Below are 21,778 nucleotides of genomic sequence, written 5' to 3' on the forward strand. Positions count from 1 at the left end.
ACATACATACATACATACATACATACACAAATAACATAATTAGGCAAAACACATTAAAAGGCTGTTCATCTACTTTATCATATTACATCTGACTACCTCATCTTTCATGTTATCCACCTTTAAACATGACTGAGCCTCTGATGTAGAAGATTACTAAGAGAAGGTGATTTTAACAAGCATGTTTAAGGCTTAAGCATGGAGTGACTACAAAATAAAAACCTCAGTAGACAAAACATTTTGTTACAAGTTGTGTGTGACAAATACTGCATATGTCGCTGGAGCTCAGGAGTGGCAATAAGTGGATGGATGCCTGGTTTTATATGAATGTTGTTTTGATGATTTCCCCCCCCCCTTATCTGTAGGCTTGACAGGCAGACCCAGGCCACAACTCTGGTTCACCAGATCTTTGGAGGTTACCTCAGGTCAAGAGGTATTGACTTTCTTTTCACATACAGAAATGTAGAAAAAAAAATTGGCTCCAGAGCTGTGCACTTTTATGAATTTCCACATTTGTGGCTTTTAGTATTACGCTATTGATCCATTACCCAGCAGACTAGACTAATGTCTGTGTCAGCAAAATATAAATTGCCAAAACAGCTTGATATAGTTCAATACTCTTTACGCTGCATTCACACATGCCGTTTTTAAGATGCAGCATTAAAAATATTTTTTGCAGGTGACAGTTTGGTCTAGTATTGAAAAATTATGGTCTGAATGTAAATATTTAGAAGAGTGCTACATTTACAGTAATTTCCCCTTAGTGTTTGAAAGTCAGTTATGTTCTTGCTAATCTTCTGTTCACAGGAAGTGGAACAGAGGCTTGCGTGAATCATTCCAGTGATCACTGATCACCTTGTTAAATTAACAGATAGTATTTCTTAAAGGTCCCATGACATACTGATTTTTGGATGCTTTTATATAGACCTTAGTGGTCCCCTAATACTGTATTTGAAGTCTCTTTCCCAAAATTCAGCCTTGGTGCAGAATTACAGCCACTAGAGCCAGTCCCACAATGAGGATTCCTTAGTCTGTGCCATTTCTGTGTCTGTAGCTTTGAATGCTATTAAGGAGAGAGGGAGATCAAGGTGGAGGGTGGGGGTGTGGCCTTGACCAACTGCCACTTTGCTCATTTGTTAATTAATTAATGTTAAAAAACCTCAAAATGAATTTTTCATGCCATGGGACCTTTTTAAAAAAAAAAAATTTAAAACATAAAAACATAAGTGATTCACGCTTTTTTTCAAATTCTGTCTTTCAGTGAAATGCTCTATTTGTAAAAGTGTGTCAGACACATATGACCCTTACCTTGACATCGCTTTGGAGATTCGGGTATGTTGCACAAGATGTCAAAATAACCTTTATTTCCATGGAAATATTAAATCAATATTTTCAAAAACTTTCCTCAGCAACACCACATTTCTGTTTTTGTCTGTCAGCAAGCGGGTAACATTGTGCGAGCCCTGGAACTGTTTGTTAAACCAGATGTACTAAGTGGAGAGAATGCCTACATGTGTGCCAAGTAAGTGCACAATTTTACATCTGCAGGGCATCAAAAAAAATGTTGCGTGTTTATTCTTTACATTGAACATCTTTTTTCTAACAAGACTTTTCTTTTTTTCTCTCCAGGTGCAAAAAGAAAGTGCCAGCAACCAAGCGCTTCACAGTCCATAGAACATCTAATGTACTGACCCTTTCACTGAAGAGGTTTGCCAACTTTAGCGGAGGAAAAATAACAAAGGTTAACAAGGAATTCTCTCACTATTGGCTGTTTTGAAAGAGCTGTCTAATTTCTCAGTGATCTCATATTTCTGTCTGTCGTTTTCTTTTTTTCAGGATGTTGGTTACCCAGAATTTCTGAACATCCGCCCCTACATGTCTCAGAGCTCAGGTGATCCTGTTATGTATGGCCTCTATGCTGTTCTGGTGCACTCTGGCTACAGTTGTCATGCTGGCCATTACTACTGCTATGTCAAGGTAAGATGAGTGGATGCACATCCTTTTTTAATTATGTCAAATTCAGAGTATAAACACCTTGAGATGAGCCATCTTTTTTTCCAGGTTCAGAAACATGACATTAACAGACAATATGGTCAAATAAAACAAGACATTAACATAATAAAATAAAAACAAAGGAAGAAGGAAAAGCTCAAAGTAAATGTCTTATACTTTTCTTCCATCATACTGGTGGATTTATATTACATGAATTATACTAAAACATGTAGAATAATGGATAGAAATAGTGAAATGGCTGTAAAGATGTAATTGCCTTAAGGCCAAAACTTTAATGGTTTAGCAACTTGTTTTGTTTGAAACTGCTGTTCAAGAACTGCAGTGCTTATCAGAGAAGTAACATTTAGTTGTAACATTAGTATTTCTTTCTAATATTGTATCATTTCAGTTGCATAACTTTGTACCTAAACTTTTCTTTTTTATTCTAGCTCTAAAGAATCTTCTATCATGGTATATGTCATTTTGTCATTTATGTTAGACCACATTATCAAGATATAACCAAATATAATATATTTCTTGGGAATTCAATTGATAAACTGCTCAAATAGTAGTCTGTTTTTGGCTAATCCAGTGAATTAGTATATGGAGATATCACATAGTTGCAATCCTATTAATCCAGTAATGCCACAAAGCAGTCCTTCTTATTAATGTGCAACTGCAACTTTGCCCACAATGGCCTTCTAAAGCCAGAGAAATTGAAACTAACTCAGACTTTGCTATACAGTTTAGACCGACTGTTAACAAATTCCTATTGTCTCATAGTATATATCGTCCTATCAACAACTGTCATGGTGTCTAAAGATTTAAACCTGTGGTGGTATTATATACTCTAATCTGATCTCAAATGAAACGGGTTATCTGCCTGCAACTGCTTTAACTGAGCCTGCTTTTTTAGTGTTCTGTTTTTCTGTTTTTGAACTTTTTTTTTTTTTTTTCAATAAATACATTTCACAGCAGGCTTCATTTTAAAGTTGTACTTCTTTTTTGTTTTCTCTTAGGCAAGCAACGGACAATGGTATCAAATGAATGATTCCATGGTGCACTCTAGTAACATCAAAGTAGTCTTGAACCAGCAGGCTTATGTGCTTTTCTACCTGAGGTAAGGGACTGGGGAGTGCTGCAAAAGATCAAACAAGGTGTTTTCTGAATATATCAATCAATAAATCAGTGTCTTTATTTGTATATTGAAGGATCCCTGAAACCAAGAGGAATGCAGATGGACAGACCACCAAGCAGGGGATGTTGCATCCTGGGAGGAACAGTGTGTCTTCTGAACAGATAAAGAGGGCCAATCTGAATGGCCCTCTCTCCTCCCCGCAGGTCACAAAGGTATGAGACAAGATGACCTCCGGCTCACTGACATGTGGACTGTACGCGGGCTGAAGGTATATGTGAAGTTTTTTAGAGTCTAAATACAATACTCTCCTTTTTCAGAAACTTGAGCCTGCACAACTGCGTAAGATCCAGTCCATGGATGGTGGTTTGGGCCTGCCCTTTTCTAGAAATGGCGTGAGCTCTCAGCCACAGCCTAGACTTTCCAACTGGACGTCATACTCCAATGGTCCACCAAAGCTGCCAGGTGGACCCACAGTTATCGAGGAGCCTTTCAAGAAGCTGAAGAAGCCGTCTCCCCAGGGCCAAGTGCAGTACCGCAGCTGCACTCCGACCCCTTCCAACAACGGGTTTAGCAGGGCTGAGGGAGATAAAAAGCAAGGTGGCGAGGGCAGAGGCATGTCGGCGTCTACCTCATTTAAGTCTTTGTCTGACTCTTCCTCTGCCGACACAACTGACTCAAAGGTAATATTTGCCCTGAAAAAGTACAAACAAAAACACATCTTTTTCAAAGAAAGGATCACTGCATTTTTTTTAAACATCTGATTACATCAATTAGATAAGACTTGGTGGACCGAAATGTGCAAAGAGTATTATCATCTAACCTGGAACCTACAAATCTTTTTCTTTGTCCGATTTAGCACTGGATTAATCAATGAAATGCTAATTTTATGTATTATGTTTATTTTGTGTGCGTACATCATGTAGCTACCTTTAACGCAACATTTTTATTTTCTGAGTATGTGATGCATACTGCAAACTGTATTTGCAATATTTTGTGCACAGATTTGTATGATGGGGTTTAAGGAGATGCATAACAGCTGTTTAAGGCCAAGTGTAGCTGTGCAGAAGCATAACCACAGCGTATGATTGCTTTTGTTTCGGCCAGGACTCGGTGGGTACCAAAAGTGCACCAGTAGGAGAGACTCCCTCCACCCCACGGAAAGGCTCTAATGGCCTGCCCTCTCCAGCCAAGAGCGTGGAGCGCTCTCAGAGCACAGAGGAGCAGAAGACGGCTAAAATTAAACCCCCGGCGCTCAACAACATCACTTCTGAAGCCACCAGCACCATGTCACCTCCCCCTGCCAAGAAACTGGCCCTGTCAGCCAAGAAGGTGAACTTCATTCCCATCCACAGCAGCAGCACCTTCTCCTGTCTTAGTGAAAGCTCATGATACCTTGGTTTCCTGTTGCTTCAATCTACACTGCTATCCCAAATTTGACCATTGATTTCAATTAGTAGTTTTATTAAGGCAAGTAAACAATCTCATTTTATGCTCTATGTAATGTTATTTCTCTAGTGTACCTGTCTAATCAACCACAAGGTAGCACATGTTTAGAGTTTGTCTTTCTTCCCTTAGTTTGTTCTTTTTTTTCTAACCATTTCTAATTCTTCTCTGCCATACCCTTTCCTCTTTGTTTTCCTCCCTCCATATTTTCCTGCCATCCGTTTAATCTTCCTCTTCCTTATTTGATTCTCTTCCTTATTTTTGTCACATTCATGGCTATTTTTTTAGACCACCAAGTTTTTATTTATGTCGATAACTGCAGGCTCGCAGCCGGAGACCGAGCAGCATTGATGCTCTGCCCTCTTTGCCACGCCAGCTGTCCAGTGTCCCCACGCATAAAAATCAACTTAACCCCCTCACTTTGCCCTCACCTACTCACACTCCCAGGTATGAATTCTGAAGCCCACATCATATAGAAAAAGCACAAAATATTGTCTCAAATGAAAATGGCAGAGTAAATCCAGATGTTTTCTCTTGTTCTCTTCCCAGAGCTGTTCCATTCCATTCATCCAAAGTCCAATCATTGCCTTTTGCCCACTCAAGTGAATCCTTCAAACAGCAGAGCTCTCAGAAACAGTCCCTTCTCTCCACACTGCAAAAACCAAATGCCAGCCTTTCTCCTAAAACCAACGGGCTACACAGTGGCGGCCCAAAGAGCCCCAAGTCTTCCAACAACTTCAGCTCCGTGGTCCAAGAACCAGACCTCAACGGCACTTCAGGTCACGAGGTCAACCAAAAGAAGAAGAAGAAGAAAAAGAAGCGGCGGCATTCTGAGGTAGAGGGCAACGCAGAGCCGATGACATCCACAGCTACAGTGCCACTGGCCAACCATGTCGAATCAGCCAGCGAGAAGAAGCGGAAGAAGAAAAAGAAAAAGCGAAAAAAGGAGCATGAAGATGGAGAGAAAGTTTTAGCGAGGGAGTGTGTCCCGTCACACCTGGATACATCGCACCAGGAGGACGATTGGTGTCAGGGTGGCATATGGAGTCTAACATTCCATCCTGATACAGAACAGTCTAAGCAAAAGCCTCCGTTAGCTAACACAACCCCAACGCAGTCTAAGTCAAATCAGAAAGAACAGGGAAGGGACTCTGTAAAGCTGAAGAAGAAGAAAAAGAAGAGTCAGGACACTTCAGCATGCTCTGCATCAGAGACGTGGGTTGAAGTTTATGATTCTTTTATTTATACGTGTTTTTTTTCCCCCAAATATTCATTTCTGTTCAAACACTGCTGCCCTGAGTAAATTTTGTGCTCAAAATTAGGAAGAAAATGCACATGTTTATTTCTATAACAACCAGTTGACTTCTAGAAACTCCCACAATGCAGCCTGCGTGCAATAAACTTAATGAACTTACTTTTTCCCAACAGCACTTCTGAGATGAAGGCAGCAGTCATTCAGAATGATATGGAAGATTTGATACTGTTAAAAAATAAGTTAAAAGTGAAGAAGAAAAACAAGAAGAGGCTAAAAGAAGAGGTGACGCTTTGGGAGGAGAGCAGGCGATGCTCAGACGGGCAGATCGATGAGCCTGAGGCAGTGGAACCCCCTTCCAAAAAGACCACCACAGAGAATGGCAAGATCGGTAAACAAAGCACAGGTATGTGAGCGTGCACACACTGTACATGCAAAAAAATACACATGCATTTCTACTAATGCTTTGTTTCAATACCACAGAACATATATACTACTGCTTGGTATTGATTAGAGCTATTTGCCAAAGAAACACTTCAGCCTCATTTATGTGACCTGTCATTTCACAATTATACTAAGAGAGCATGACTCACTACATTTTGAGAATGCCAGACTTAATCAATGTTTTGCTGATTGTTGAAATCCAGCCACAGTGGTGTTTTGGGACAGCCAAGTGAAGGACAGTTACAAGCGCAGACAGGCACCAGCGGCTGATAGAAGTGAGTTAGGAGACAACCCAAGCCGTGCTGCTCCTGTAGCCTGGGATGGGAAAAAGACAAGTGGGGTGGTAGAGGAGCTGCTCAGGAACGCCACAGATAAGGCCTACGGAGCAAACGGTAAGAAGCAGAGAATAGATCTAAATCTGTTTATGGCAATAATTTGTAGAAAAAAATGATTTTCATATGCCTTTTTTTTTTTGGTCTTATCTAGTCCTCAGTTGGGATGGAGAGGTCTCTGCTATTAGTAGAGATGCTGCTGAAGATGTCCGTCACGCCAAGTTTGACACTGTGATCGATGAGTGGGATGAAGACTTTGACAGGGGAAAGGTAAAGGACATTTTTATTTAGGTCAGCTAATCTTGTCCCATTGTGTCTGTCTCTCGATTTCAACTTCTCCCCATTTTTTTGTACAAATTAACAGGTGAAGAAAATGAAAAACTATAAAAGAGAGAAGTGGCGAAGTGGCAGCAGCATCTTCCAGAAAATCCAGGACAGGCGGAGCAAATGGTCTGTAACACCTGGAGGGAAAAGAGTTTTTGGAGTCCGTCGCTGAGAGTCCAGATTGCTGTTGAGGTCATAGCTGACTGGAAATCGAGACAATAATACTGTATACCCAACTTCTGTACCTTTTCTCACTTCTATTTTTTTCTTTTTTTAAACCTCTGTCTTATGTCATGTTGAGGCACAAAGTCCTTAAGTGTGAGTCAGTTTCAAAGCAGTACCGACTATATGGACAGTCTGACTGACAGCCCCATCTATCTCAATTGTAAACGAACATGAAATGTTGGCTTCAGTATTAAAAATTCACATCCACTTTTTTAATATTGCAGTATTTAACAGAAGCCCCCACACCTCCATGTCAAATTAATAACTATATGTTGCCCGTCTTTGAGCCTTGGTTATTGCCCCAACAATCTTGAGCCACTTTAAAATGAAATACAGTTTACCATATTAGAGATAGGTAGGCTAAGAATAAGAGTATATGTGCAACACTTTGGCTGTCTTGTTTTAGAAACTGTCCACCATCTATGGAGCATACTTTGGCAGATATACAAGCTCAATTAGTTGGAATTGTTTTAACATCTTTAAATTATTCTATACAAAATTATAAAGATCCCAAATTCTTCATACATTAGGGTATACTATTTTAGATTTCTGTATGATTTTCCTATTTTATACCTTTATCCGCCGACATTTTATTTTGCTGCAGTGTCTGTGCCACGTGGCTTGTTTTTAAGGACCAAATTTTGCCTGCATATTGTTGGTAAAATTAAGCTTTAAATTGCCACTATTTTCTTAACATGCATGTTGAAATTTGTAAAAATTTACTAAGGTGAATTTTGTTTTTAGTTGTGCTATATTTTGCTCCTTAACAAAATTTATTTAATTTCAGATCAAATGGGGATACATTTTAGACTTCAAAAGTATACTCTGCCGAATTGTATCAACAGTTTAACTGTTTGTGGAAGGGTTTACATTGATGAACAGTACACTGGGCTCTATAAGTTTCATTGTATCTATATGTTTATCTGGACATTGTTATTTTCTGACTCATAGTGCAATGTGCATTTGCAGAGTAGAAGTCGGGCTTGTAGGGAGGAATAATTGTTTTCTACTGTGCAGCTATTTAACTATGTAGCTCATCCCGTCAGTCCGGTGTTCAGAGGCTTTCAATGTGGAGATTTGACCTTTCACAAACTGTTGTCCACCAATATACTGAAATAAAGGGGTTACATCTTATACTTAAGGCGCTGTGTTAGAATGGGACTGCCACATGCTAATAATTTATTTCCCCCTTGTATCTCTATGCAATTTTCTGATGCTCATGCTGGTCACCTAGAAACTGGGCTAAGACTCAGGAACCAAGACATCCTGTATCACACCGTCATATCTGATCAGACTCCCCTGTTTCATATCAAGAGTAGTCCCTCTCCATTTTGCATCCTGTAGAAACGGTTTTATACTATGTATTTCAGGTGTGGAAACATGGGATCATCTTGCACCAACCCAGGCACAGATGCATAGAGAAACTAACGTTATAACAAAATGCTTTGCCAGCGTAGAAGCCTGTACAGTCCATATTGTGCTATCCGTTTCCCACCAATGCTGTGAAGATTTGCCCCTGCATTTCTTTTCATTCTAGAGATGTTGCCTTGAATTGGCTATAAAGTATAGGATTTAATGTTATAAATATATAATTTAAAGATGAAAAGACATTGATCTTTAATGTACTACTCAGATCAGTTGGTGGATGTTAACTTGAGAATTATTCTGCAAATGTGCTCATTTGTGTCCAAGAGTTGTCTGTCTTCATGCAAGACCTTCCCTATGTCACTGTAGTGTGTACAGTACAAGATAGACTACGCAAGTCTAATTTTCATAGGACGCGTTTGTCGGCTGTGAAATCAACGTAGGGTGTGACTCAAATTGACACAAGGAACATTTGCCAATGTGAATGGACAGTTCAATGTTTGCATTGATGGCTGTATATTTTGCACCACCTTTTCTGACCAGGGAAGAGACCTTTCATAATGAAAGTGGCTCTTACCACACTATAGTTATGAAGGTGCAATAAAGTTGTGACTTTTGTGAGCGGATTGTGTATTTTCTGTCTTCTGCTGCTTTGAATGAATGTTTTTTTCTTTTTCTTTTTTGCTTGTAATTGAGGGATTCTTACACTTCTGACCTTGCCCCCATTCAGTGAAGTTGAACTGGTATTTTCTCTTTTTGAAAGCTGAGGCCGAGCACCTACTGACATCACTGATTAGCCAGAGATGAAAAGATTCTGAAACTTTAAAGCAGCTATATTTAATACTTTATAATAATGTCTCACAATACAAGGTGATGAACTCACAGAGAATTATCAACTGGACCTGCAGCTCCTTTTGGCTCTGCATTGTGCGTGTCAGCTCATTGTTTACCTGTCTGTCCAAGAACTTGACTGCTTTGGTTCACTCTTACTGCTCTCATAGGGTCGTTTTCAACCTCAGCAGGCAGCAAATTGCCCAGCTCTCTCCCAGACAATATGGCAGAGCTAAAAGAGTACTTTAATTCACCAGTGGCCGACAACAGTAGTTTGCTAAGAAGTTTGCCTCATCAACTTAAAAAACGTGTTCACAACTTAGATTTATTGTGGGTTAAAAGAGCAACACACCAGCAGTTTCCCGCCCTGTTTCATTTATTGTGGACTCTGAGGGTAAAAACTGTTTCTTTGTTGTTTTTTAACTTTGTGTGAAAAAACAAAAATCTCAGGCTTAGGCTGTATCTTTTAGACTCCCACCTTAAACATAAATACAATATGTATGTGTATACTCTACATATACTGTGTGTGTGTGTGTGTATATATATATATATATATATATATATATGTGTGTGTGTGTATATGTGTGTGTATACTCCAGACAGTTAATTTGTTAAATCGAGCATTCCAGTGTTAGCGTGACAGATAAGTTAGCGTGACATCACATCTGGGATGGGCGGGGCTAGCGTGCACCGGCTTCTCTGAATGCATAACAACTACGCCAACATGGGCAGACACTCACTAAATGGCAACTAGGTACAAACAAAACGGCAACAAGCAAAAAAAAGTACCACCTTAGAGTGAGATAGCATATTTAGAGAGCCTGCCATTAAGTTGATACCTGGGAGATAAACGAAGGGAGAGCTAAGAAGAGACCGGAAAGGAAAAGAAGAAGGTATCCGGATTGCTGCGGGCGCTTGGCGAGAGACATCCCCGGTCTGTGACTCCTTCAACAGCATCAGGACCACGAGGATGGAGGGGGAGAATCACGGTTAGTCTTCATTACACTCTTACATAGACTGTTTGGCATTTTGTGGACGCTTTAAGCGGAGCCCCTTGCAGTGTACAGTGTCTTTTCAGCATATCTTACCACGGTGTTCCTGCTCTGCTGTGCCAAGTCTACCGAAATGTCATGTCATGCAGTCTACTAAGTATAGATGTTCATACTGCTCTCAGTGATTTAATTGAAATGTACTCACCAGATATGAAGTAGCCCACCATGTTGGGGTTTTATAAGCCATCTTAAAAACAGGTGTCTCCTGTAGTATTCACTGCCAATGCCAAAAGGACATACAAATTATTTGTATGATGAATTATTACGTATCACACTGCAGCTGTGACTGCATGGTGGACAGTGTAGAAATCCACAAATTTACACAGTAGAGTTAATGCAGGGAAAGATAGAAAAGTTACAGCTCTTATGGGAATTAACTTGCAAACAGATATTTATACCATGCTGGCACAAAGGCTCTTCAGATTACACAGTTTTACAAAATGCCTCCTTAAAAAACTTACAGGAAGTTCAATGTCCTGACATCATGTCCCCCATGATGATGTCAGGCCATGATGAGCAAGCTGATGCCTCAGCTTAGGCAATGATAGATTCTTCATCTCAATTATTTAGCAGTTTAGTTTTTCTGGGAGCTTAATGCATCTCAAAATAGAACCGCCAGCAATGGCCTCATTGCAAAACTGATGCTCTGTAGAAAGAAGGGAGGGCTGGTACCCCACATTGCTCTCTGTGAGTCCCATAAATATACCCATGTAAGATAACAGTCTAGAACAAAACAACATTTCACTAGAATTGTACCTGGTACTATTTCATGTGACAAGTACAATTGATTGATTTGTTTTAAGGATAAAAAAAAAAACATATCTAAGTAGAAGAAGTAAAAGATGTAAATTGAGATAATTTTATTTTATGCCTTTTGATTTGGATTTTTTAAAATACATAAGGCACACGGGGTCCAGAAGTGACTTCTTGCATACAGAGTTTTTGCTCTTGGCTCCAAGGCATAGTCTTATTTATGTGCAGTCGTCTTCCCTTGTCAGTTTCTTCCAATTTGCAAGAAGAGTAAAAAAATTATGTAATTATCTACACAAGTGTGAGGCACAAGAGGAAGGACATGCCAAAGCTCCCAGCATTCAAATAAAACTCTCTCCGTCCCTGACACCTGCTTTAGTCAAATCAGTGGCTTGTGGATCTGAATGAGTAAGTAGTCATCTCTTCTGCCCCTACGCACCCTGTCTGTTCAGCATAATGGAAGTCTGAGAAGGAGAGAGGATACAAAAATAATCCATCCACTGTCAAGACTTGACTCCAACAGACTTATTTTTATTTTGGCACAGGTGTGTTTCCTCTATTTTATTATTTAAGTAGACACATGCATTTGCAGTGTGTCTGGAAACAATCTCTGTATCTTACAGCTTTGCAATGTCATATCTAGCATCACCTTCTAAAAATTAAGACGGGGTTACCATACTGGGTTTTTTGGACTCTGTTCCTGTGATGTTGTTAGGTGCAGGTGCCCTAAACCAGCTATCTTGGGATTCATTGGGTGCATTCTGTTTCAAGATTAACTTCAAAGGCTACATGTTGTCAAAATGACTGGTTTATCTTTTTCTTTTTGTGCTTTTTTGCCCCACCTGCACCTGTCAGTGCAGTTCTGTTTTCCTTTGCATAATGAAATTTGTGCACACAAAGGAAACCGTGTGCTGGTTTATAGGCGTGGTGCACTATAGTGACAAGTACATGTGGTTGCTGTGGTTATGGGTGTCATCTCTCCCCTCAGTTTGAAAAATAGTTGCTGCTGCTGGGCTGTAATGGGTTGTTTTCTACTGTATACTGTCACTCTCAACCATGTGATCCGACAGGTTTACTCCAGGTTTAAGCTTCTCTCTCGTTCAAAGCCCACTCTTCGAAAGAAACTGTCAAAACAGCAGCAGCAAAGTCTCAGTGGACTTATGCAGACATATAGTATGCTATTCCTGGTAAAAGAAAAAAAAAGGGTTACGAAAACAAAAAGATAAAACTGATAAGAAGTTTAATTCTGTCACTTCAAAGTCAATTCAAATCTGCACTTGTGTTGCAGTTGTTCTTACGTAACCTTGCAAGATACCAGTCTAGAAATAATTCAACAATTCAACTTCACGTTTTCCATCATAAAATCTATGCCAATACAAAGAGTTGTAGATAAAGAGAAGCATACAAAGGGAGGATGTTAAATCTTTGAGACGGCTAAAACCAAAAGTTGGCTAGGGTGCTGGATGATGTTACTTAACACATTCAATCCATATTTAGCCTGTTAAGCTTTATTCTGGTGAGTATTCCAGCATAGGTGCTTATTCTGCTGTTAGCCAGTTCTTAGTCACTGGAGGTGAAACCAACGGTGTACTGCTACGTAGGAGTTCCACCAATACAGACGAGCAAGCTCTTTGTAGGTTTTTTACCCAAATGGGAAAAGACTTTCATCACATAGAAAAGTTGCCTACCTATAAGACTGTTTGAAGATAAACATATAAGTGATTTTCTCTAGAATCTCATATAGACCGCTTGCCGCTGAAGGTTTTCTGCTTACAGAGTTGGTACATGTACGCAGGTTGTTCAACCTACGTAAAGTTCCAATTTAATCTGCTATAAGGTAAACTGCACTTGGTGTGTGAGTGAGTCCTTCTGGCCTGTTTGGTGAACTAAGAGTAAATGTGTTGTTACATGCTATGTCCACCTGGTGGCATGTATGCATACTCATAACAGCTCAACTGAAGTGATGATGTGGTTCCAGTTCAAGGGAAGACTACAGACAGTATGCAGCACTGTGCAGAGGAAACAACATTTCAGCAGCCACTGTATGTGCTAAAGGAAGATGTTTTCCTCATGATCTACTCACATGTGGCTGCACCAGATATTGTTGTAATGCAACAATGTATTGATTGCTATTAGGAGCTCTATTTTTAATAAGTAACCTCCACCTAGAGGTAGAGATTGGAGGATCAGCTACAGAGCAGCTGTAAAACTGTAAGAAATCTTGATTATACAGTATTAATGCTAAATTAGAAATATGTTATTGTGGATTGGAGGAGTTTTATATATAGTATACTATTATAGTGGGCAAAATGTTTCCCATGTAGTTTGACTGCAGTATTCACAGTTAATTGAACTGAGCATTCATGTGAATATTTGTGCACCAAAAATATTATTTTCGATTAATTTGAATATTAAATAGTGTTACATGTTATAAACAAAAGGGAGACCCACTCCTGCTGCAATTTGTATCTATCTATCTATCTATCTATCTATCTATCTATCTATCTATCTATCTATCTATCTATCTATCTGTCTGTCTGTCTGTCTGTCTGTCTGTCTGTCTGTTTATTAATACTCTGCAGGTGCAGAGCTTGGAGCTGACTGCTGACAACACACTCTTATTCAGATAGGTAACATGGAGCCTTGTGGAAGGAGCAAATATGCATACTAAAAATGAGAGGAAAACATTTGTGCTGACTTCGCCATGCTGCTGATCCTCCTGTGACAGAGCTGCTCCTCTGGGTGATTTGCAGCTGCAGCATTTTGAAGTGGTCAGGACTGACTTTGCAGTTCATGCAAGGGTCCCTCTGAGGCAATCTGCCCTCTGGCAATGAACTGGGCAATGATTGTTAAATCAGAGGTGATGTCATTGCCATGCAGACTGTAGAAATGCAGATTGTGTCAGATTTACCTTGTCGCGTTGTGTAATTGCCACCTAGCCTGAGTTGCTGACATGCATGCCCCTGATGACAGGGAGGGCAGAGTTGAATGAATGAGATGGGCTGTTATTAAAGAGTGAGAGACACTTTGTGTGATTGGCAGGTAGGCTAATTTAGAGTGGCAGTAGTTCAAGAGTGGAGGTAAACATTCCTGCTTTGCCCCACAAGAGGATGTGAAAATCCAAACAAAATAAAATTGGCGTTAATTTTGACCAGTTAATTTTGTGTGTGTGTATGTGTGTAAAAGCCCCATTTGTGTTATGTGGCTTCAAGGCCCTTGAAATGTGTGTTGTGTTAAAAAAACTCAATAGGCGTGTGAAGATATAATCTAATCAAAACAAAAACCTCACAGTGTTTTGCCCAGGAGCAAATGATTTCTCCACCCCGTTGCCAAGCAACAATAAAATCTTGATTTTATGTACTAGGCTACTGAAGCCAAAAAAGATGGAGTGACCAGAAGCTAAAAAGCAACAGAGGGTAGAGATGGAACTCAACACTGCACCGCACAAAACAGAGCAACGTGCTGCTGATAGGTCGCCATGATTCTAATGCACAGTAAAACTTTCTTCTTAATTGCTTTTTTAATTGATTTTCCCTTTGTTTCTAAATTTGATCAGGCAAAAACAAAAAAGTAATAGAAAGCAGAGATCTGTCCTTAAGGTACATTAATACATTAAAATACAACCTGACTTTTCCATGTGTGTTTGCAATCTGTTGTGTCTAAGAATATCTACTTGAATTAGTATGGAAAGTAGCAAGAGAGTGCAAGTGGAAGAGAGAGAGAGAGAGAGCGAGAGAGAGAGAGAGAAAGAGAGAGAGAGAGAGCAGAGGAGGATAGAGGAGCTGAGACACCACCACAAAAGGGGAACTGGGAGAAAGCAGAAGTGATTTCAGCATCCTGGCAAGTTGCACATTCTGTTCAAGGCGGAAGAGAAAGTGTGTGAGTGTGAGAGATTGTCTGGGGAGAGGAGGACTCATCCAGCCGGGGGATTAGGTGAAGCAGAGTGACAGAGAGCACAGGACCTAACAGAGTGTCTTACATGGACTGAACGGCTGGGAGCTGGGAGGGACTCTCAGCCACAGCAGGTAGCCTGGGCCTCCTCAACTTCCCTTTTGCCTCCATCTGAATCGGAATTGCCAGGAGGGAGCATTCCCACAGCCACTAACGGAGACGTACCTTCACACACACACATACACATACATTTACACATTGAAGCTATGGGGTCAGTTAGTGAACTTTGTGTGTCCAGCCTTCAGACATTCTTATGTCCAGCTGTGAAGCCGCTCCACCAAGCTCCAGGTAAAGTCAACACTATAGGCCTTATAATACTACATACTGTGTTGTAGTCTGTTTTGGTTGTTGGTTGGAATGTGTTGTAGCAAATGGTTTGTAAGATAGCTTAAAATAGATCATTTTAAACCACAAGTATGTGTACATGTGCATGCTTGTGTGACCAATGACCACTGGCACAAACACATGGCTCCACCAGAGATGATAACATTTGGATGGAAATAGAGGGAGCTTCTTGTTGCTAAGGAGGCTCTCTCATTAAGCACTACTTAAACCTCTGTGTGTGCAAATACACTGAGAGATGGAGCGAGCTAATGTTACTACTTACTGAGAAGATGTAATCACCAACAGGTCTCACACACTATCCACCGCCAAACTGAATTGAACTGCTGATGATGACTTCACAAACTAATGTTCACACATGTAGCAGATCCACATATTGTATTAGCAACATTGAAACCCAGGGTAAAAACACAGCCACATAGAGTGACCATGGTCCTACAATACCCTGCTCGGCTGTGCATGAAAATGCCTTGCTGTTACTAGTAGTCCTTCAATAACGGGGATTGGGTTTACTTGAGATCACCTCTTGAACGTAGATAAACAACTTTCAGTGCTTCCCAGTTTAATTACAGATAGACCAGAAGTAGAGCTGGCTAAGACGTTGGCCTTTATTCTAACCATCTGTGCTCAGATTTATCATGTACTAAAAACAGGATCTGCGATGGAGCTAATGATGTTAGTTTTGGTTGTCAAGTGTTGCATCTCTATTACGCTACACTGCAGGGTGGTGCACAGGTTCCCATTGGGAGTATTTGAAACTGTGTTGGCAGACAGTGTTGACATGACCAAAGCGGCTTCACTGGGTTGTGGTGAATCAGCTGACTGAGTGCGTAGCAAGAGGAAATGGTGCTGCCTCAGTGATTTCAAAACACCTAAATCAGCACCACGGACCAGCGCGAAAAAGAGGGGACTTTATTTTAGTGTGGGATATTCAAGGCAGAAGTAATCCGGATTGTCATGGTGACAGCAATGTTTTCCAGATTTTGTCAAGCTAACAAAAATGGCTCTGACATATTGGGTAAAATTGAGGAAAAAGTTCTAGTAAGATATGACACTGATTTTCCATTTGAATATTCCTCCTCCAGTAAAAGCATTCCCAAAGGCTTAATTCCAGCTGTCACCCGCCTGCAAGTGTCAGTTTTTTTCTTAAACTGTATTAAAAACATTCATGTAGTGATGACAGCCATTACATTTTGGACCCCTTGTGGTGGGCGGAGATCGGGCAGTGTTCTGAGAGTGTTGGTGTTTCTGTTTTTAATCGTGAATCATGCAAGTGATTCATGTGTGACTCATCGAATGGTCATCCAGCGAGTTTACATTGTATCAGCAGCACTATTAAATCACTCCTGAAATATAACCAAATGCTGTTTGACATGAAAAAACAATTGCAAACATGAGAGACACGTTTTTGAAAAAAGTCACTTGGCTGCCTCACCGGCTGACCTCATGTAGTGACGTGTTATTTCCCAAAGTCTTTATGTTTCTCAGGGGACACAAATTGATTGCTTCGGTCTTCTTAGCCACTCTCCCTTTGCATCTATATGAATTAAGCACTACAGTGGAATGGCAGTGCCCTTTCAGACTATAAATGTTACTGTGATTCTAACTTTCACAGTCACTGTAAGTGTGACTCAACAGGGCACAGGCTGGGACTGATAGCAGGCAGTGTATCGCCCAAAGCAGACGTGATAGTAACTTAGCTGATTAATATCAGTGTGATTACGATGGCCGTCTGTGCTGTCAGGCAGCTGTGCCCGTGGCTTTGCTTTTCTGTCGTGGAAATGGGCCCCAAGGGGCAACTTAAGACAATTGGATGTCTTTGGGAGCACAAACAAGTCCATCAGCAGCAGCCAGTGTTTTGAATATTTGCTAAATCAGCTGGTCAAATCGTCTGTAACTGATATTTTCTGCCATCATTATCATACATACATACATACTACATACTATGCAGTAGGCTAAGCACACTTCCAATGAAGGCTGTCAGCAAATTGCCTTTGAGGTTTTTCAAAGGAAGAAATTGTGATATTGGGCAACAATAGTGATTACAAATCAGAAAACTACACAATTCCATTGACAAGAATTAGACCAAGGACATCGGATTCACATAACAAGCTGTCAAATGACTTATATTGTTCCTCATCCAACAAAGTATCACAGGTGAACAAGGTAGAATGTTGCATTAGCAACATAATCCTCAGGCTGCTAGTATAGATGCTAGCTTTGTTAGCAGTAAGCTTTTCCTAAAAACTAAATTCTACTAAATCAAAAAGTCACAGAACAGCTGTAATAATAATTGTTACCCTTCTTGTGATCATTTCCTTACAACTTATTAGGGGTTTTTCAACCTCAAAGTTGTAAACTATAATTATGGGATGCAAACCTCTAACTTTGTATGATGATAAAGTAATACACACTGATTATAAGGCTTAGCTGATCAGTAAGCTCCTGTGTACATTTACATGAAAAAAAGATAACGTTCACTTGGTAATACAGTTTGATGTGTTTTGGATGCTGAACGAGACAGGCTCTGCTAGTGAGCTGCTTCAAAGAGTCAGTGGTGGGAATCAAAACAGAAGCAGGTGAAACCCACACAGCACTGTAAGCCAAAAAAGTTCATACCGGCTGCATTGGAGGATTTGTTTTTTTCTGACTTCTTGGTTTTTCTCTTGAGGAAATGGCATGAAATGAACAGGTGTGGTAGCCCGTTTGCTGCTGAACTGGAAAATAACGTGCTATCTCGGGTATTTGGGACATAATGGAACTCGTATTGTTGAATATCTATGGTCAAAAACCCTTTTTTCATACATACACCAAAGTTTGGAATGGCATTCCCCATCCCATCAGAACATTACCGTCCATCACAAATTAATAAAAGGCATACAAACTATTTCTTCTCAACAGGTACACTTGCACTCAGTGATTGTTCATGTATTGTCCAAGTCTTGTTTACACTGTCTGTATTGTTGTTTTTAGTTGTCTGTATTTGTGTTTCTGTCTTCATGTGCCGTAACTGTGTTCTATGTTCTATGTTTCTGCAGAACAGGAACCTGCTAGAAACCAGTTTTTAAACTGAGTTAGGCCCATGTAAACTGTAACTTAATGTTTTTCTTAATACTTTCATGTATACTAAATGAAAAATGAAAATAAATGTGTGAACATGCTGGCCTCTAACTTATCAAGCTTCAATGCTTGCAGACACAATCCATCTATGAATCGGAGAGGTTTTATTTACTGTAGTCTTTCCCTAATACTGCTTGTTATTCAGACTTACTGTATGCATAAGAAATTACAGATGAACAAATGCTTTGTCAGCCTGTAGTCTACCAAGGTTTGTTGGGGTGATGTCAACTGTAGAAATGAATGCAGTGCAACGTATCTAGCCTGAGGAAAAGTGACTTCTAGACAGGCTGTCAGACTTCAGCAGGAGCTCTCTGCATTTCACACCCAGTGTTTTTCTCTCACAACCATATGAGAAAAGTGACACGAGAGCTAGATATTCTTGTATTTATATTATGACTCATGTCAGTTATTAATCGACAGGTCTGCACACACCCTATCATTCGAGAAAGTACAGGATAGATTGATCCAAAGGTCTCATTACCTTTGACTGCCCCCGTAAAAGGAAAGCAGTAGTTTCAGAATCAGCTTGTGAAATGAGATATGATACATGGAGCAACAAAACTCCAGCTACAGCTTATGCCAAATCCAGCTCCAGCTAAGAGTCCACACTCTGTATGGTGACTTGAATCAGGGACCCTCTGGTTCCCGACCCAACTCCCTACGGACTGAGCACTGCTGCCCCAAACCTCCTATTGCTCAATATGCCTCTGCCTTTGCAAGTCATGTTATCATTCAGAGTTAGTTTTAGAGATGTGTGTCAATATATTGTGTATGGAACGCAGTTAAACAAAGTTTCTCTACACACCCTTTCTTTTTTTCTGCAGTTTGACTGTCAGAACTGCAGATGATCAGCAGGGGTCACTCTTGGCATCTCTTCTCATAGGATGGTTAAAAGATTATTTTCTCACTTTTCCCATCTAATTCAGTCTATTTAAACACAGATTTACAGATATACAGCTGGAACCCGTCACACAAGTCCTAACACTAACCCCTAACTCTAACAGGGTCCTTCCACTGATTTTAAACATCAAAATCAGTTCACTTGTATTTTAATGTATTGCTGTCTTTAGATGGTGTTTGAGAAAATAACCACTAAAGTTTGCATTATAAACTGGGAGCCTGGAGTTTGAGTTTGATACGGCCATTTACCAAACTAGCAGAGAGACTATCAAGTTGCATTTTGGGAAGTTTGTGATCCAGTGTTTTTGGAGCTTTGCTCATACTAGAAACTAAAAGTCAGGATAACTTGGCCTTTGCTGCATCCGTTTTGACCGTTAATTTCACCTTAAGTCCCCCAATTTGGCAAGACAATCCCATGAAGTGCTGAATCTACTATATTTCAGAATTTAAAGCCAGGGGTGTCTACCTGAGCTGTAAACCCTCTGTAAATACAGTACTATGAAACATCATTGACCTGCATGGAGGAAACATAGTACACATTCTCTCATGCTGATTTGCTGATTAGCGAAAATTGGTCTGATTAGATGGTCAGTCAGTAGACAGAGAAAGATGGAACACCTTTCAAACATGAGTGCCATGATTAGTCCTCAGAATTGTCTCTGTCCCTTTAAGCGACACTGTAATCCAACAGGCTTAACAAAGTATGTTAAGTCCAAACAACCGCTATTTCATAATATGACCAAGGCTTGTGGGAGGTTGAAATCTGTTTGTGAGCTACTTTTGGCTTATGCAGATTTAACTGTTATAAAGTTGTCAATAGAAGCGCTGTCTTGATTGTCTAACCAAATCTAACATTTCTTCATTGCAAACAGAGCGTAATCACGTCCTTAAGGAAAATACCACTGATAAGGTTAAAACAATAGTATCACTAGCCAGTATTATCCAATCTAGTCTTGTAATGTCCAAACTATGTCTGAAAGGTGCTGATATATGTTTTTGTAACCTTTATCGTATTACCTTAAGTTGCCAGGTGTTCTTGTTGATTTCAAACTGAAGGATCCTGAAAAGTGTGCACTAAAATCCTATAAACAACAAAGATGAATACATAAGGGAACTTTGTCCTTTTGAGGAATGTATCCATCTCATTGAAACTAATAATCAGCTGCATCTTTTAACATGCAAGAACAAAACCCTTTTTACTCTTCATAATCTAGTATGACGCTGGTTTGAGGTTTGCATAAACACTCAAGGATTAGTTCTACATGTCTTTGTGTTGATCAGGAAACTGCAGACAACATGTTGATATCAACTGATGATCTTTTCATTTAAAGGTCCAACAGCTCTCTGGTTTTACTAGTTCTGGGTTCTTTAGCACAGATTTACAGCTGTGTTCTGGGGAATAGATGAACTCTTAACAATGAAACTTTGTGTGAACAGGGTTCACTTCACACAGACTACATTGTCAGTTGTTGAGTTTGGGCAGCACAACTGAGGCATTCATGAGCCACAGCTTGAAGCTGAGCCCCTCAATGATGTGGCCATGCCGACTAGGGCACTTTAAGGGTGGGTTTATGCATTTATGCTTTAGGTGTCTTGATGATTGTACTATTTAAGCCAATATGGTCTTCAGAAAAAGGGGTGAATCACAGTATTTGGTCCTGATTTCATGATGGTTACTCAACACAGTGAGGAGGTGTAATCTCCTGGCTTTTTTCATTGGCTGTGAGAGCAGCATTCTTCCTGGCTCTCCTGTATTAATCAACAGGCAGGGACACGCTCGGCCCATCTGACAGCAGCACAGTCGAGCAGGTGTTATACAAACAGCAGACTGATTTATTCACTTGAATTCATTTGAACAAGAGGACAGGAAGCTGGGAAGCTATGCTGTCTGCCCTTACAATTTTCCCTAAAATATGCTGCCAAGAAATGCCACCTTACTGGAGCAGCCATCAGATGCACCTTTGATCACAGGCAGCGTAACATGTGAACATAGCCTACTGTGTGTTGATGGGCACATGACACAACTGCATGTAGGCTGGTTGTAGTCTTGGAGTGATTCAACACAGTTGTGTAATAAATACAGTGTACTGACAAGCAATTATTTACATGAACCAGGGAAACAACAATCAATAGAGCTGTAGTATTTCCATATAGTGGTTGTCAAAATGTCTATATGGGCTAATTGAAAGTATAAATAAACAGGGAATAATACAAAATACCATAACGTGTTGTAAGGCCAGATAAAATTTTAGTTTTTTGTGTTGATTTCCGATTCAAGGGATAGGCCTACTGTGATTTTATTTGAATATTCAACAGGTTT

At 40.1% G+C, this 21,778-nt stretch overlaps 2 protein-coding genes across 4 annotated transcripts in view; both read left to right on the plus strand.

The window, feature by feature from the left end:
• The window catches only part of usp36 (ubiquitin specific peptidase 36), a 16,493-nt gene extending 7,360 nt beyond the window's left edge, over positions 1-9,133 (plus strand). Inside the window, exons 6-20 of one of the 2 annotated variants that reach the window (XM_032537623.1) lie at positions 363-430; positions 1,259-1,329; positions 1,437-1,519; positions 1,627-1,738; positions 1,834-1,974; positions 3,009-3,109; positions 3,201-3,339; positions 3,445-3,807; positions 4,232-4,456; positions 4,893-5,017; positions 5,120-5,785; positions 5,999-6,228; positions 6,470-6,658; positions 6,753-6,868; positions 6,963-9,133. In XM_032537623.1, the coding sequence (XP_032393514.1) occupies positions 363-430; positions 1,259-1,329; positions 1,437-1,519; positions 1,627-1,738; positions 1,834-1,974; positions 3,009-3,109; positions 3,201-3,339; positions 3,445-3,807; positions 4,232-4,456; positions 4,893-5,017; positions 5,120-5,785; positions 5,999-6,228; positions 6,470-6,658; positions 6,753-6,868; positions 6,963-7,094 (2,761 nt within the window). In that variant the 3' untranslated portion in view covers positions 7,095-9,133. The remainder of the gene's footprint in view (positions 1-362; positions 431-1,258; positions 1,330-1,436; positions 1,520-1,626; positions 1,739-1,833; positions 1,975-3,008; positions 3,110-3,200; positions 3,340-3,444; positions 3,808-4,231; positions 4,457-4,892; positions 5,018-5,119; positions 5,786-5,998; positions 6,229-6,469; positions 6,659-6,752; positions 6,869-6,962) is intronic. The other variant, XM_032537624.1, reaches the window with a different exon arrangement.
• A 971-nt stretch (positions 9,134-10,104) lies between these two features.
• LOC116702864 (cytohesin-1) overlaps positions 10,105-21,778 on the plus strand; it is a 41,049-nt gene continuing 29,375 nt past the window's right edge. The window contains exon 1 of one of the 2 annotated variants that reach the window (XM_032537360.1): positions 10,105-10,332. In XM_032537360.1, the coding sequence (XP_032393251.1) occupies positions 10,314-10,332 (19 nt within the window). In that variant the 5' untranslated portion in view covers positions 10,105-10,313. Of the gene's footprint in view, positions 10,333-15,302; positions 15,385-21,778 lie in introns of those variants that run through there. The other variant, XM_032537358.1, reaches the window with a different exon arrangement.

Source organism: Etheostoma spectabile, chromosome 15, assembly GCF_008692095.1.
Source record: "Etheostoma spectabile isolate EspeVRDwgs_2016 chromosome 15, UIUC_Espe_1.0, whole genome shotgun sequence".
Taxonomy (NCBI): domain Eukaryota; kingdom Metazoa; phylum Chordata; class Actinopteri; order Perciformes; family Percidae; genus Etheostoma; species Etheostoma spectabile.